This window comes from Silene latifolia, chromosome 8 (assembly GCF_048544455.1).
Source record: "Silene latifolia isolate original U9 population chromosome 8, ASM4854445v1, whole genome shotgun sequence".
Lineage (NCBI taxonomy): Eukaryota > Viridiplantae > Streptophyta > Magnoliopsida > Caryophyllales > Caryophyllaceae > Silene > Silene latifolia.
In genome coordinates, this window is record NC_133533.1 from 107,339,353 (window position 1) to 107,355,473 (window position 16,121).

General features: G+C 37.1%; 1 protein-coding gene across 1 annotated transcript; it reads left to right on the forward strand.

The window, feature by feature from the left end:
* The first annotated feature begins 7,787 nt into the window (after positions 1-7,787).
* On the forward strand, positions 7,788-11,068 carry LOC141595678 (uncharacterized). Its single transcript, XM_074415642.1, has 5 exons — positions 7,788-7,809; positions 8,677-8,917; positions 9,045-9,575; positions 9,887-10,217; positions 10,325-11,068. The coding sequence occupies exons 1-5, from the start codon at positions 7,788-7,790 to the stop codon at positions 11,066-11,068; spliced, it is 1,869 nt and encodes a 622-aa protein (XP_074271743.1).
* The last annotated feature ends 5,053 nt before the right edge of the window (positions 11,069-16,121 follow it).

Here is a 16,121-nt window from a genome sequence, read left to right on the forward strand (position 1 = left end):
ATCTTTAAGAGGCTATAATTCGTGTCTACGAGTTCATAAAATGATTTTTTTTTATTTTTTTTCAAATTGATTATCTTTTCGAGAATTACGATTTGAAAAAAAATAAAAAAAAATATCGTAGTTGGATCCCGTGGCTAGGAGTTTTTGTACGTCACAGTTATTTTTACCGAACGAACTTTGAGTGACCATATCTCTTGCTCACGAATTCGAAATTGACAATTTTTTTTTTCAAGTCGTAGTCCTCGAAAAGATAATCAATTTAGAAAAAAAAAAAGTCACTTTCTGAGCTTGAAAACACGAGCTATAGTCTCTTAAAGTTATCTAAATAAAAAAAAGGGTATTTCGGGCAAAACATCAAAGTAAAAGGGCACCACGTGCATTTTCCCTTATTATTATTATTGTTATTATCATTAATATTATGTTTCTTATTATTATTCATATTACTATTATTATGATTATTATTATTACTATTATTGTTGTTATTATTATTATTATTATTATTATTGCTTTTACTATAATTATTATTGTTATTTCTATTATTATTGTTATTATTCGTAACATTATTATAGAGTATAAATGTTAACAATAGTCTTTCTAAATACTATGGTAATCATAATATTTTTTTTTTTTTTTCAAAATTAGTCTAACATTCAACAAAGTCTAACGAATTACAACAAAGAAAATAACTCACGCTTTCGGACATCTAAGAAAGAACTATTAACCTAAATAAAAATACGCGACTAATATTAATCAGACCACAAAAACGAAATCAGAAAAACAAAATATGTATTAGGCAACACGGGACTAATAGAAGAACAATGAATCAGTAATCTAAATTATACAATATTCAATGGCCACGAAATAAGATTGAATAAATATTAAGGATTGAGATTAAGAGGGAATAGTAACAGACAACCAAACCAACATATATAATGAATCTGGCTGGAAGTTGGAAAGATAAGGTATGAACATTGAAGTACACAGAATTGGGTGAAAAAGTGATTGCCTAGATTTCAAGCCTAAGGGTATATATACCATTCAGATTAAACTCAATCAAAAGGCAAAAAAACAAAAAGAAAACAACTAGGGAAAAAAAAAGAGGAGGAAATGGGAGATCAATTTGTATACCCATACACGTGCATCCTTGCTAATGTGTCAGGGAAAATGGAGGGGGATCGATATGTACCAAGAAATTTAGAAGCATTACCAAAAATTCTCAACGGCCATGGGTATACTATAGAAGGATTAACCATTATCAATTGCACAAAGGCAGAACATTTCAGTGGTATAGTTCGGATTGAATTCGGAAGTGAAGATGACTCATGCAGACTAGCATTCAAATTGCAAGAGAAATTTGAATCAGTAGGACGTGGCAAACAAGATTTCTTTGCCGAATACAAACCAAGACACGGACCATATCTATGGGTGGCAACAAAAAGGGATGAATACTACTTTCCCTGCACACCAATGTGTAAGAAGGTCCCTTACATATTGCGACAACAAGGAAGGCAACTCGCTGATAAGGACCAAGTTTGCATCTACAATTGCATTAATCTGAAACTTTAAGATATTAATTTATACTATTATTGTCATCACTTTAAAGCAGTGCAATTCGTGGCCTTATATATATCGTTCATCAATTAGTGGTTGTTTAACTGTGGTTTAAATATGATAGCTAAAGTGCGAGTTAATGACCTGTTATATTTATATTTCACATTCCAGATTTACTTCGTATTAGATTAGATGCGCGTAGTAGTGCACGTGTATGGTAGTTCTACTTAAATATTTTGTCTTTTAAAAGGCACTTGTGCTGCCCCTTTACGCCTGAATGTTGGGACATACATCCATATTGCTGTTTTTGAAGCCCGCGTATACTTAACATATTATTCGTAACGCCCTTAACCCATCCTTAAATTATTTGGAACTGTTTCTCGTGATTGTTAGAGTTGTACGAAACTCACATACCCTTAGGTTAGGTTTATTGATTTTCAGGGAATAGTGTTGAATTGTTGTAAGTATATTTTCACAATTGGCGCATCATACTTGCTTGCTCTACATTGATTCTATTGCTCTACATTGATTCTATTGTACATTGTGAGTGTATAAAAATACACGGTCAAAACTATTTAAAAAGTATATGAGAATATACTAATTAAGTATCCTTCACTTTAATTAGCAATCTATGTATATAAAACACACACAAAAACAAAAAACAACAACAAAAAAAAAAAAGAAAAAGAAAAAGGCAACTAAGTAGGTGATTAGATTTAAAATGGAATTATATTAGTCATTTACAAAAGAAAAGTGATGCAATTTACAAAGTTTTAATTTATGCCAACATCCTAAACTTTCCATAGCTTCCAATTTGCAACTTTTTTATGGTTTTTTTAATATTCTGAAATTATTATCTTATAATTAGAAAATGATTAGAAGAAGTTTATTATTGCAACTAATTTGCTAAAACTGGTTTTACATTGTCTCGTGATTAACTCAAGCGCCAATTGAAATAGTTAGCAGTCATCTTCAATTTACTTACAGATGATTTTACACCACAGACTGGTTGATGTGCCAACCATAACCTTATACTCTCACCAACGTGCGATGAAATGTTGAAACGCCTACTTTCTTATGCAGTACTGTTTAGTCTCCGACTTTTAGATAGATATGTACTATGTATTTTTTGTGCGAGCCTTGAATACGTCATTATCAATCGCTACTCTGGTATGAATGCCGATATTAAGTATGTGTATGTGTAATTGTTATCTTGGAAAATTAAGTTTTGGATGTGACAAGAAATCGAACTATTTTAAAATTATTTTTTTCTACATTTATTGTTCAGTCAACATGATTATCCAACTTCACTAACACTTTAAGTTTATCCCAGTACTGTTAAATATCTGATTTCTTTGTTTTTTAAATTTTTTTATTAAAAAAATCAAAGCTACGAAAAAAAAGAAAAAACAGAAAAACAAAAACTTTTCCGGAGATAGCGTGTTATAACAAGGTTGGGTTTTGCATAGTGCTTAGACCATGCCCAAGCAAGGTCAATTGGTAGGTCATGACCTTGCTTGGTCATGTTAATTACATACTTAAGCAAGTATCATTGGTGACCTTTGGTGGTTAATTTGTGACATTTTGCATCAAAAGGTCAATTTGTGACCATTGTTGAGCAAATTGACAACCTTAGTGACCTTCTAGGTGAACAATTTTTATTGGTTTGACAATAAAAAATTAATAAATAAAAGTATATAATATGATATTGGAGTGTGATTCGGAATGTTGTGAAGTGGAAAATGATTGGGTTAATGACTTAGGTTGCGACCTTCTGCTTGTAAAGATGAAAATAGGTCAAGGTTAATAAGGTGGGATTAAGAGTAAAATCGGGACGTAACCTAATTAGCGCGATCATTACTTGGGGATGGTCTTAGAAAATTAGTTGATCGAAGCAACGAATTTACAAGAACTAATACTCTGTACATTCCTATCAGAAGTTTTGCAACTTGAGCTGTCCCACAAAAGCAAAGTTATCCGAAATCAGCTTGCTTGTGTCACCAAATCAACCAAACAAAGAAAAGTCTTACAACAACCCCACACAACGACATCAGACAATCATACACAAAGAGATACAATAGCCATTACCTATCAGACTATCACTAGACCACTTAACAGTGCACATGGAAAACACAAATCCCAGAATTGTGCAAAACAAATTGTGGACTGCAATAAGTAATTAAGATCACCATGAATTAAGGGTGGAAATTGTACAACAGACATGACGCCATGCTAACAAATCTTTGGCCACCAACAGCCAGTTACTACAATAAGCTTACATTCTAACTAACTCTTTCCATAAGAAATACAACTATATGTTTCAATTCATTCACAAATAGTCTCGCTAAAGACAGGCCGGACCAAGTGATGGGTAATGCCACTCACAAAATGAATAGGATGAACCAGGTGGGGGCACCTCCATGTGCTCCCCTCTCTCATCTATTTGGGTCATTTGTGAGAGAACATGGTATCTATCGCTCCAAAGCGACGGATACGTGCCGTCATAACTGAGGTCTTGTGATTCATTACTAAGAACACTTAGATTGTATATATAATTACATACATTAACACATATAGGATCCTTGTAATTACTATGAACTCTAAATTAAAAGATAAAATACAAAGCTCTTAATGCCACAATTCATTTAAAACACACACAAAAAAAAATAATAGGTTAATCATACAACAACCCAAAAAAAACATAAAAAAAGAACGATAAAAAGAAACACACAAAACGGTAAATGTCATTGCCCTAAATTGATTCGGTCTGCTCAATTGCAACGAGGCCGGCGTTAAACAAAGCAATTCGAGCACTTATTCCTTTATGAAGCGCTTGTTAGTGATCCATAATGATCAAAAGCTCGAGTTTCATATATTAAGGTCTAAAAAGGAAAACAGCAACCCCAAACCCCAAAAAAAAAAGCAACACAAAAAAAAAAACGAGGAAATAAAATTGTAAAACACGCACACATACGCGCCCAAAAGGGAAGTAAACAGATAGTAACTCAACATTAAGTAGATACTTTGTTACTACTAGCCATGCATTTTGCTTAAACCCAAACCTAACTGATCTAAAAGTATTTCTTAAACATGGATTGACCGAATAAAGTAATTGTTATAAACTGATTAACTTGAGAGTTGCACCCGTACTTGGTTAGATTTACTTAGAAACGACTAATGTGTTCTTGTGTTATCTCTATATATATAGAGAGCGGGTAAGAGAGAGGGACAAAGAGATGTGTGTATACTTGTTAAAGTACTAGAACCTTAGTGAAAAAAAAAAACACCAAGGGAAAATTATGAGTGAAACTAACCCAACAGAGAGTGCATTGGGTAATGCATCAGAATATACACCACCATCTCCCTCAGGCTTAACAAAGGTAATTTCTGTACGTGTTATTACATCTAAATTTCTAACGTTTGTACGTATTCATTAGTAGCAGCTGCATTCTATAGGTTAACCTCGAATGTTCTTTTTTTGCACTCCTCTAGACCTATATGGTTATGTTATGATGTTCAGTTTCCCTGCCTGTTTTTGTAATAATGTGCATCTTTACTACTGAGCGATAACATTATGCGTAAGGTTACTGTATGTGGCTTGCTATTCATAGTGCAGGCCAAATGAAATAAACTATATGAAATGACCAAGGCAAACAAGGAATAATGTGCTTTGATGTGGGGAACTTTGGACATTCAAATTTAGTTTGAGAGAAATTTGCAGTTTTGTTAGCATACATGAAATGATTTGTTATGTACGATAATTTTATAGGTATGTGTATGAGAGTTCAACTGATCAATCAAATTATTAATTTATAGTTTATGAGAATCAATTTAAGTGGCAAAGATAGACAACACGATTAAAGACGCCTAGAAATATATTCATTTTAAGTTTGAAATAATAGATTCTAACTGTTTAAATTTAAGTAGTATACTACTATACTTTTAAAATAGTTCTGGCTTTAATTTAGAAACATAGTAATTGCTGTGTTTGGTAGTGTGTCAAGTGCATTGAAACGTGCAAAACCCAGCTGATGGGTTGTGTTGTAAAATAACTCGCATATAGGAAAAATGTTTTAAAAATATATGCGTAAACCCTACATCTAAACTCTTCAATTTGGAGCTACTTGTTTAACTTGGACCCCATTACCAGTGACATGCTTGCAATAACCTTAGTTCCACTCATCACATGCTTTGGGTAAGTTACTTCAAGAAACAGCCTACATATTCCTTTTCCCAATAGATAGAACAGCTGCTATTTTAACAACATTGGCAACAACCCTTATTAAGAAAAGATATAATCAAATTACAGGGTTTAGGTACTGCATCTACACAAGTAGTAATACCTTTCCAACCCTTGATTGAACAAATAGCCGAATGTCTAAGCTTCTCAAGTCCCGAGTATCGGTATGTTAATGGGACCAGTAATAGTGTCTACCTTTCACTCCGCACAGAGAGTGCGCCAGTAGCTTTAATTTACACTGGTGCTCCAGCATTAACTCCTGAAGAATCCTGTGAGCATGCAGCAATGCAAGCTGTTCGTGATATCATGACCAAGTACAATGTTACGGTTAGGGATTTTACCCATGCCAAGAGAGAACTGATGCAAAGAATGGGTGGGCTGTATAGATTGAAAAAGCTAGAGTTAGAAGAACTTATAAAAGGCCATAGAAACCCCCCACTAAATGAAGAGCCCCTGGAGGCCAAATCAGGAACCCCCAAGATTGCAACTCTTGATTACGTTTCCCTATTGGAGCTTCTAACCAAAAAATTCCCAATCCACTGCACGACACTGCATACTCTCAGGCATGCGAAAGAAAGGTATACTGCATTTATAACTGTGTCCGTTCCAGGAATGGTAACTGGAAAGAAGGACTTTGTGAGTGAATGCTTCAACTTTCCTGAGGTCGCAAAATACGACGTAGCTAAGAAGGCAATTGAGTACATCGTGCCAATTTTAAACCTTGAGATTATAGATGCAAACTACGATACTCCTGACACCAATCGTATTGCCCTCGACTCAGCCCTAGAGCGAGAAACTTATCTTGCTACGAAAGCGCGGCTCACAGGCGTAGAAGAGGAATTTGAACCATCATGCTTGTTTCTTGAGGAAGGGGCCACAACTCCACGTTCTGCTGACTTTCAGATCCCTCATCCGAAAGGCCCTCCGCCTAAAAAACTGAAGTTGTGTCAGACTTGCACGCATAAGGCACATGTGCGCCCTGCACGAGCTAAGCCCCCTCGCTATTTTAGAGTTTCAAAAAATGTGGAGGCAATGTTTGACCGTTTCAAAAAGGCATAAGTACACGGTCTACTAGGAATCTCGCTAATAATAAAGACCAAAAATGTTTGGTTGAAGTTCCATTTTGGCACCAAGTGTTTAATGTGCAGGTTAACAATCGCACAAGCCTTGAAATTTCGAAATCCTGCTAAATAGGATTATTTTGTAACCTTTTGACACTAAGACAGTGTTTATGTATATATGTTGTACTTATGTTCCCATATGCTTGTACTGTATTTAGGATGAACGGTTATGTTCCCTACTACTTCTTATTTGTAAATTTATATTTGCATTTCTTATCCAAAAAATAATGCATTCGTCAACACTCTTTGATCAATCGACTGGAACATCCTTTCAGCATATATTTACAAACTGAAACTGGTTACCACCCATTTTATCGGAGCCCCTACTCCTACTTAAACAAAACGTCTATAAATAAACTTATGACTGCATAATACAAATAGGAGATACACCCACATTTAATTGTTGAATTAACACATATATATCGTATATAAAGTGACCAACTGAGTGAATGAAGATTGTAATCCTGAACTGCATATTTAGCACGAATTCTAATATATTACGTGTTGTGCTTTAAATAGGTGATATGTATATCTACATGAAAGGGAAGATACCCTCTTTCAAAGTAGTAAAGCCCTAAATACTTGAATGCCGTTGTTACAGTCCCGTTTTATCGAAGTCCGTGCTTTGAACTATCCCCCAATCTAAACCAGTTTACCAACAAACTCCCTCTGTTTTACGGTTTTGTTTGGAAATGTGATTCGAGTCAACCCCCCCTAACACTTTCATTCGCAAACTTACATTTTCTAACTTATGTCGTTACAGACTCAAATATGTAGGTCGTCACAGAGCCGTGGCACAAAGACAACCTGTGCCATGGCTATAACGCCTCCTGCACCAATTAGCCGTTCAAAACGGGCCAGAGCGACATTCGTAAATGGCGACCATTCAGGAACAAGGTACAATTTACAGCATACAATCTTTTATGGGTGGAACTTAATAAACAATATATTTTACTCTATGCAATGTCCAATGCAACAGTTTAGATGGAACGCCTCTACAATCGCAGCCAAAGAGGCAGAGGAGGACCCGAGCCCGCCGACAAACAGGTGAATAACGTTTCCATACTGCTGTTCATGTTACTGGTGTATCGTTATAAGATAGTGTTAAACTAACTCCTTTCAAGCTACTATTCGCACGAGACTTACTGCGCGCCCACGTTGCACACCCCTTGCCTACGGACAGTTGAAACTTCCACAAAGTCGAGTTTGCACTAAATGCAATGCCCTAAAGATTGCATATGAATCCCCATTATTCTTCTTTGTCTTTGATGGAACAATCCACTTGCCTACAAATGCATTCCCTCCCCGCCTTAGCACGGCTGTACACTTCGCCCGACGAGGATGCGGTTCATTTCCGGGCATACGCAAGAATGTATAACAACTTATTTGCCTTTAGCTCATTTGGTGGAGATTATATAGCATCCACTCAGAAAGGTATTTATGTCTTTCAACTTCATGGCCAGATATATCATAACGTACCTAAATTGCTTCCCGATAATTGTAAACCCAAATATTTGCAGCTATATTTCTATGATGGTCAACATGAAGCGTAAAATCGCATTGGATGCTTCCCAGAAGTCAGGGGGGATATCGTTAACACCCTTATACAAATTACAACTGACAATCCCTATGCACGTTTCTTTCGATCCCTAAGAGAACTACCCATTAATGAAAATACCCAAATAAGAATTCACAGAAATCCTGTCCTAGACCAACGAGTGTATAATGCACCCACGTCTGATGAGGTTGCTGTTATTTGGACAGATAACTCATCGTCTAGCGAATCTAGCACTCCACATATAATTGTGACTGCGAAGAATAACCAATCCCATAGAATAATGCATTACTATGGGTGCTACGATCCTTTGCAGTACCCATTAATTTTCCCATACGGAGAGTGTGGGTGGGTGCAAGGGCTTCAAAAGCTAAACTCAAATGCAGCCCAGAGAGGGGCCAATGTTCATAGCAGGATATCTTCTGAACTTAGCCAGACCGTCGAGTGCCTGTTAGAAGATGAATCGAACCGTATGTGACCTTACCAGTAAAACTTACTTACATGTTAATAGATTTACAAAAAGTAGTAATAAGAGTGGCATCTGCATTAGCTAATTGTTTATACATGTCAACGACAGGTGCCGTACAAATATATGGGCCAAAGTCGAAGTTCGTTTCATGCCGCCGGTATTATTGTTACAAATTGCGAATCCGTCCAGGAATATGTTACTTAGAACAGACGGTGTTTTCAAAGATGACGTGGTTGACATGTATGTTAAGATCGAAAATACAAGGCTTGATTATTTTCGGAACAATCAAGAAACGATAAGGGCTGAGTTATACCAAGGAATTCTTGATACTGTTGGGGCAGGCGAGCATCGCGCGGCGAACATTGGCAAGCGAGTTATTTTGCCACCGACTTTCTTGGGAGGACCCCGGGACATGAAAAAAAGATATCTGAACTCAATGGCTCTTATTCATAGGTTTGGAAAACCAGATCTGTTTGTCACCATGACGTGCAATGCTAACTGGCCTGAGATAAAAGATCAACTAGCTTCAGGAGAGGAGGCTCAGAATAGACCGGACTTGGTAGCTAGAGTCTTCCGTGCTAAGCTTCTAGCGCTGAAGAAACAAATTGTAGAAAAGCAAATCTTTGGCGAAGTGGCTGCGTACGTATATGTAGTTGAATTCCAAAAAAGGGGTCTCCCTCATGTGCACTTCCTTATCATTTTGAAAGATGGGTATAAGTTTAAATGCCCACCGATTTTGACAAATTTGTTTCTGCTGAAATACCGTCTATGGCAAACCCATCCCTTCGTAAGTCTGTGCTTAAGCACATGATGCACGGTCCTTGTGGCAATCTTAATCCTGCATGTTCGTGTATGAAACATCCCAACACACTAGGGCGCTGCAAATTTAATTACCCAAAGCCCTACACACCTGATACTATAATTAATGGTTCTGGGTATCTGGACTATAGGAGACGCAACACAGGCGACGTGGTTGTTATACGGAAGCACAATATGGACAACAGATGGGTTATCCCTTATAACCCATACTTATTGTCACTGTTCGACTGTCATCTGAATGTTGAAGTATGTTCAACAATGCACGCAGTGAAATATTTATATAAGTATATATACAAAGGCCATGACAGGGTATCCTTTAGTTTAGCTGAAGGTGAAGAACCTCAAGCAGTAGATGAAATTTCGCAATACCAAACAGGCCGGTGGGTATCTCCATGTGAAGCAGCTTGGCGAATATTTGGCTTTGATCTATTTGAGACACAACCACCGGTGATGCCCCTGCAGGTGCACCTTCCAAACATGCAGACAATACGTCTTAGGCCAACGGATAATTTAGGCTGATCTCATTCTTGATGAAAAAAAGAGCCGCACGCCTCTAACGAGTTTTTCAGACAAGTGCAACCGAAGGATGCCCCAAATTGTTGTATGGTGAATTCACAGAGCACTACCGTTGGGATACGGGGTCTAGAACTTGGGAAAAGAGGAAGAACAAAGTTATTGCAATTGGCAGACTGGTTTTTGTAGCACCAGCCGAAGGTGAGAGGTTTTTCCTAAGGCTGTTGTTACTACACATCCGAGGTCCCACCTCATTTGAGTATCTGAAAACGGTGGATGGATACGTGTGTGCAACATTCCAAGAGGCGGCCTTGCGACACAGGTTGGTTGAAGAAGAGGATGCTGCCGAATTATGTATGGCAGAAGCGTGTGCAATGCAGATGCCTATTGTACTTCGTCGCCTTTTCTCAACATTACTAATTTTCGCCCAGCCAAAGGACCCGTCCTTGTTATGGAGTACACACTACGAATCGTTGTCAGATGATTTTCGATTTCAATTTCCTGACGACCCACTGAAAATTAGTCAGCTAACAGCACGTGCAGTCGAGAGGTATTTAGAAGCTATGGGAAAGACAATGGCAGAGTTTGGGCTGGATCATCTAGATACCTGCACTGATGACGACGCTCGACGCAATAGAGATATAGTTGATGCCCTAGATGCAGCAATACCTGAAGACTGCAGATTGTGTAAATCTCTGTTAAATCTAGCTCAAAAAAGACGCATTTACAACAATTATGGGACACATACAGTCGTCGAAACCAGGGGCATTCTTTATAGACGGACCGGGGGGCACCGGTAAAACTTTCTTATACAAAGCATTGTACGCTGAGGTGCGCATGATGGGAGAAATTGTCTTGCCTACGGCGTCTTTAGGAATAGCTGCAGCTAACATACCCGGCGGGCGAACAACGCATTCGCAGTTCAAAATACCCTTGGAATGTGACATATCTCTGGCATGTGACGTCCCCAAACAAAGTAGCCTAGCTGCATTGATCTGTTTAGCAAGTTTGATAATTTGGGATGAGGCTTCAATGTCAAAACGCCAGAATATTGAGTCTCTAGACCATCTTCTTCGAGACTTGTGTGACCCAAACCAGCTTTTTGGAGGAAAGGTGGTTGTATTCGGAGGTGACTTTCGGCAACACTTCCTATTCTACCTCGAAAATCCCAGCATGAAGTCGTAGAAGCGAGTTTGTTCAGCTCACACCTCTGGCCAAGGCTTATTAAATTTAGCCTGACTGAAAACCTACGTGCTAAAGATGATCCGGAATTTGCAAAGTTTTTACTTGCACTTGGCAATGGCGAGTTACAAACGAAAGAATGTGAGAACATAGAACTTCCGGATGGTATTGTCAGAGTTCTGGACCAGTCAAGTCCAAATCCAATTGCTGATTTTGCGGCACTTGCATTTCCAGAATTAGCATTTGGGACCTTTGATCCTAACCTATTTACAGATCGAGCTATTTTAACACCCTTAAACGACGATGTTGATGCCATTAATGACGCTCTAATTGACCAGTTCCCAGGACAATCTGTAACATACACAAGTCACGATTCAATGTTAGATGACACCTGTGCAGCCTATCCTGCTGAGTTCATCAACAAATTGAATCCGGGGGGAATAAGTCCTCACAAACTTATACTTAAAGAAAATTGCCCTGTTATTCTGATTCGGAACCTCCAACCATCATTTGACTTATGCAATGGCACACGACTAATATGTAAGAAGTTTTTACCAAACACAATTGAATGTGTAATTATGACTGGGCAAAACAGGGGAGACACCGTGCTGATACCACGGATCAAACTCCGCCCAGCTCCTTCAGCTAACTATCCTTTTCAATTCCAGAGGAACTAGTTTCCATTGAAGCTCAGCTTTGCAATGACAGTCAACAAGTGTCAAGGTCAAACTTTAAGTCAGTTCTTTGTGTACCTACCTCGCCCGTGTTTCTCTCATGGACAGCTATATGTGGCACTATCCGAGCACGACGAAAGCAAAACACGTTACGATTAAATCGCAAAGACCGGCCCGAAACGATTCCCGCTACCTTCGTCAGAAACGTCGTATCATATGAAGCTCTAACCCTTGCAGGAATTGTACCACTTACTACCATTTAAAGGTAAACTACTGCTACTGACTTACTACCTGAACATTACATCTCTTGACGGATTATTGTTAGGAATTTAATCACAGCTAATATTAACGAATTTTACTTGTATTGTACAATAGGCTTTGAATAGACAAGTAGTGCTGATTCTGTACACCTGGAGCTACAAACTTCCTGAACATTATCTACGACTTACTATGCACAGCACTGCCATGTGAAAAAAGGCGCTACCTTAGCTTTGATTGGACCAGCGCTATTTGGTGATGACATCCCAGCTCAAGTGTTCAGTTGCCAGATATGCCAGCTGCTATAAACTATAGTCCAATGGACGATGAATTAGCTTTTAGAAATATGTATGCCTAACCAACAACTTAAAATCACGATTAGGCTGACCACTAAATAGAAGTTAGATTCCATAGAATGTTTATGTGAACAAAGAACTTCTCCTCTATGTAAACCAGATATTAGGCATAATATTAAGGGTGATATTTTATGAAGATGTAGATTTTAATGATTCAATTCCCAAAAAAAAATACTCCCTCCAATTTCGTTTATTATTCCCCTTTCCCTTTCCATCCATTTTTCTTATTATTCCCTCTCTCCTTTTTGGGACAACTTTGTATGGCGCAAAATCAGTTTAATGCGGGATAATGTGTATTGTATACTCCAAATTGATTCACTCATTTCTCATACCAAAAAAGAAAGGGGAACAATAAATGAAATTGGAGGGAGCATTTATAATCAAACCTCCTAAAAGGGTATTTTAATCCTAAACAGATGGTGCATCAAAAAAGTTAAACGTAATTGTGCATCTATATGTGTACAACTACTTACTAATCATACTCACAATATCTAATGTATTAATGCCATTATAACCTATATATTGCCATTCAAACATAGAATTACTAATATCCATCCTACCACAATAAGACATAGAACTGCAATATCTTCTAAAAAAAAATAATAATTCAATTAAAAAAAACTACACGCAAAAAAAAATGCGGAAACTGGACAAATCAATATACAGTAAAACAACTTTGTACATATTAAAACGAGGCAACACACACAAAAAATCCAAAAAAAAAGAAAAAAGATTTTAAAAAACTAACAAACCAACAACAAAATAGGTGTGTCTACAAAAAAAAAAAAAAAAAAAAAAAAAACAAAACCACGAAAAAAAAACAAAAGAGATATGCCTTGTTAATTGTTAATCATATACTAAAATTAATAAACTACTTAGTCTAAATACAATATTATCCGGAAATGACCGTTTACACTACAATCAACTATTCCTACTAATTGACAATTCCACCCAAATAACCCACCTTACCACAATAAATAATTGATTTAAAAAGTACAATAGCTCTACATACCACATATATACAACTAGCCTCACTAAAATTCTTCCCTTAATATACTCCAACACTCCATAGGTCATAGGCATAAAGCTAATGTCTGTAACACAGTCCAACAATTTGTCCCTCTGTCAGTAAAACAATATACTAAAAGTATAAACCACACCACTCCTCAATACTGATCTTGATAAAAACAAGTTAAGCAAAGCTTTCAAAACAAGACTCATTGGAAGAATTAACTGTGATCTTACGATCTTCCTTCGACAGGAAACAATTCTAATTACCAACTGTAAAGAGGTAATTTCTTTAAGACTGCTTTTGCTTGCAATTATGTGTATTAGAAAGTAACTGTTTCAACTTTCAGCTTCTGTAATAACATGCATGATTATAATGGCAACTTTACAATGATTAGATTTGTAATATGTTGTAGTTATGCTATAGAATGTCCTGCATCAATGGCGTTAATGCTATTTATATACAAACATTTAGCCTTTTTAAATTTTAGGGCTTCTAAATTCTAATGGTGTTAGAGGTCAAATCAGGTTACCCTTGTTGCTCTGTTTAATACCTTCCAGTGTACAATTGTCAATCTGCTTAACAAAGCTTTCTTTCAAACCAACAGCAGTGAGATACAAGTAAACGAGTTGTCAGACAATATAGTATAGGGCAAATCTAAATATAAGCCAGTCGCAGTTGAAATATAAACTTATCAGAAGTAAAAGACAATTCCGCTGTCAACACATTCATTACATTTACAGTGTACATACTATATTGTTCTGTGTTTTACGTGCTATTAGAATCTATGAAACTTCCAGATAAAATTGTGCCTTCATATAACTAGAACTTGAGCATTGTTGTTATATTTCAATTTGCAATCATATCCTTTAAATAACAGTGCTGTTCTTCAAAAATTCCCAGCAATTGTGCATCTAATTTACCTGAACACTTGCTTACATTCTCGCAATGTTGCTTTATATACAGTGCACCGTCTATCATGACTGAAGGCAGGGTATATTTAGATGAACTGAACAGCAATAGCATAAATTACAGGGTCAAGGTTAAGGTTTTGCAAAAAAGGGAAAGCCCAAAGATCTGCAAAGGATGTCCTCTATCAGACGGTGGTACTGCAAGATGATAAGGCAAATAACGTGTCTATTATATTGTGTATATCTTGCATACCAAGTTTATAGGAATGACACTGTGTGTTATTAATTACCAGTCATCAATTTGTTATTTGTGTACTTAAGTCGTCTATATAGCTTTGTTGGATTTTGTCTACACTGAGTTGGTTATGTAAAACTTTTAATCTCAGCTTACTTTACATTTAGTGAGTACTTTCATGCAGATGTCACTGCGTTTCAGATGCTGTATTTACAGAAACACAAATAATAGCCATCGCTCTTTTTCGTTTTGCCGGCGTCAACTATGAAAACTACTTGCCGTATTTCAAAAAACAGCCTTTTTTTAACAAAAAAAAACAAAAAAAAAAAAACAAATATCTTACTGAGTTTGAGATATCTCTGTACAGGGACATAAAATGCGGGGGATTCTATTTGGGGATCAAGTTGCAGCTCTTGAAGAAGCGATTATGTGCAACGGAGTATATGAAATTGCAAATGCCCCAATCAGGCCAATGCAGGACCAATATAGGCGAGATCCTGCTGAAGTTCCATACACAATGGATTTTGGGAAGCAGACACTAATCCGCCCGCTTGCAACTACACCTGAGGCCTTACTGCCAGAATACCAGAATGTTTCCCAAGTACCAAAAACAACAACACCTTACGACATCTTTGGTAAAAAACGAATGTGCAGAATGACTTCACTTACTTACATAATGTTTCTGTTTAGTAACCCTAACAAAAATGATGCTACCAGACGTTGCTGGAATCCTGTTGTATGTCGAACCAGTTGCGCGCAAAGTTCCCTCCAAGCAAGGCCGCAAAAGCACTGTTAGGGAGATGGTTATTACTGACCACAGGTAACGCTTGTTGCATTTTTTAAAACATACTGGACATACCGACCTCCCGACTAACTAACACTACCACTTATGGCCCAGTTCTGAACAACCAATTGTAGTCTCAGCTTGGAATGATCTTTCAGAAGACGAATGTGATAAGCTGACTTCCATAGTCGATAAATTACCTGTAATTGGCTTCACAGCTTTACGGGTTTCCAGCTATAAAGGTATAACCTATAACAGTGTCATAAGGCTTATCATGTTCCAATATATCTGCTGTATTAATCTAAGAATCATGCAGGCTTCTCATTAACATGCACCACGTCAACCATAATCAATACAGATCCTACAGGTCCTAAAATTACTGCCCAGATAGAATGGTATGATCTCTTCGGCTCTAAACCTAAAACATTATTTGCCAACTTCATT

Bases quoted from the DNA above. Each gene is read 5' to 3' on its own strand.
- LOC141595678 (XM_074415642.1), top strand. From the start codon at position 7,788: ATGGCGACCATTCAGGAACAAG. The intron at 7,810-8,676 runs GTACAATTTACA...TTATTTGGACAG, and splicing joins GGCGACCATTCAGGAACAAG to ATAACTCATCGTCTAGCGAA. The intron at 8,918-9,044 runs GTTAGAAGATGA...TGTCAACGACAG, and splicing joins AGCCAGACCGTCGAGTGCCT to GTGCCGTACAAATATATGGG.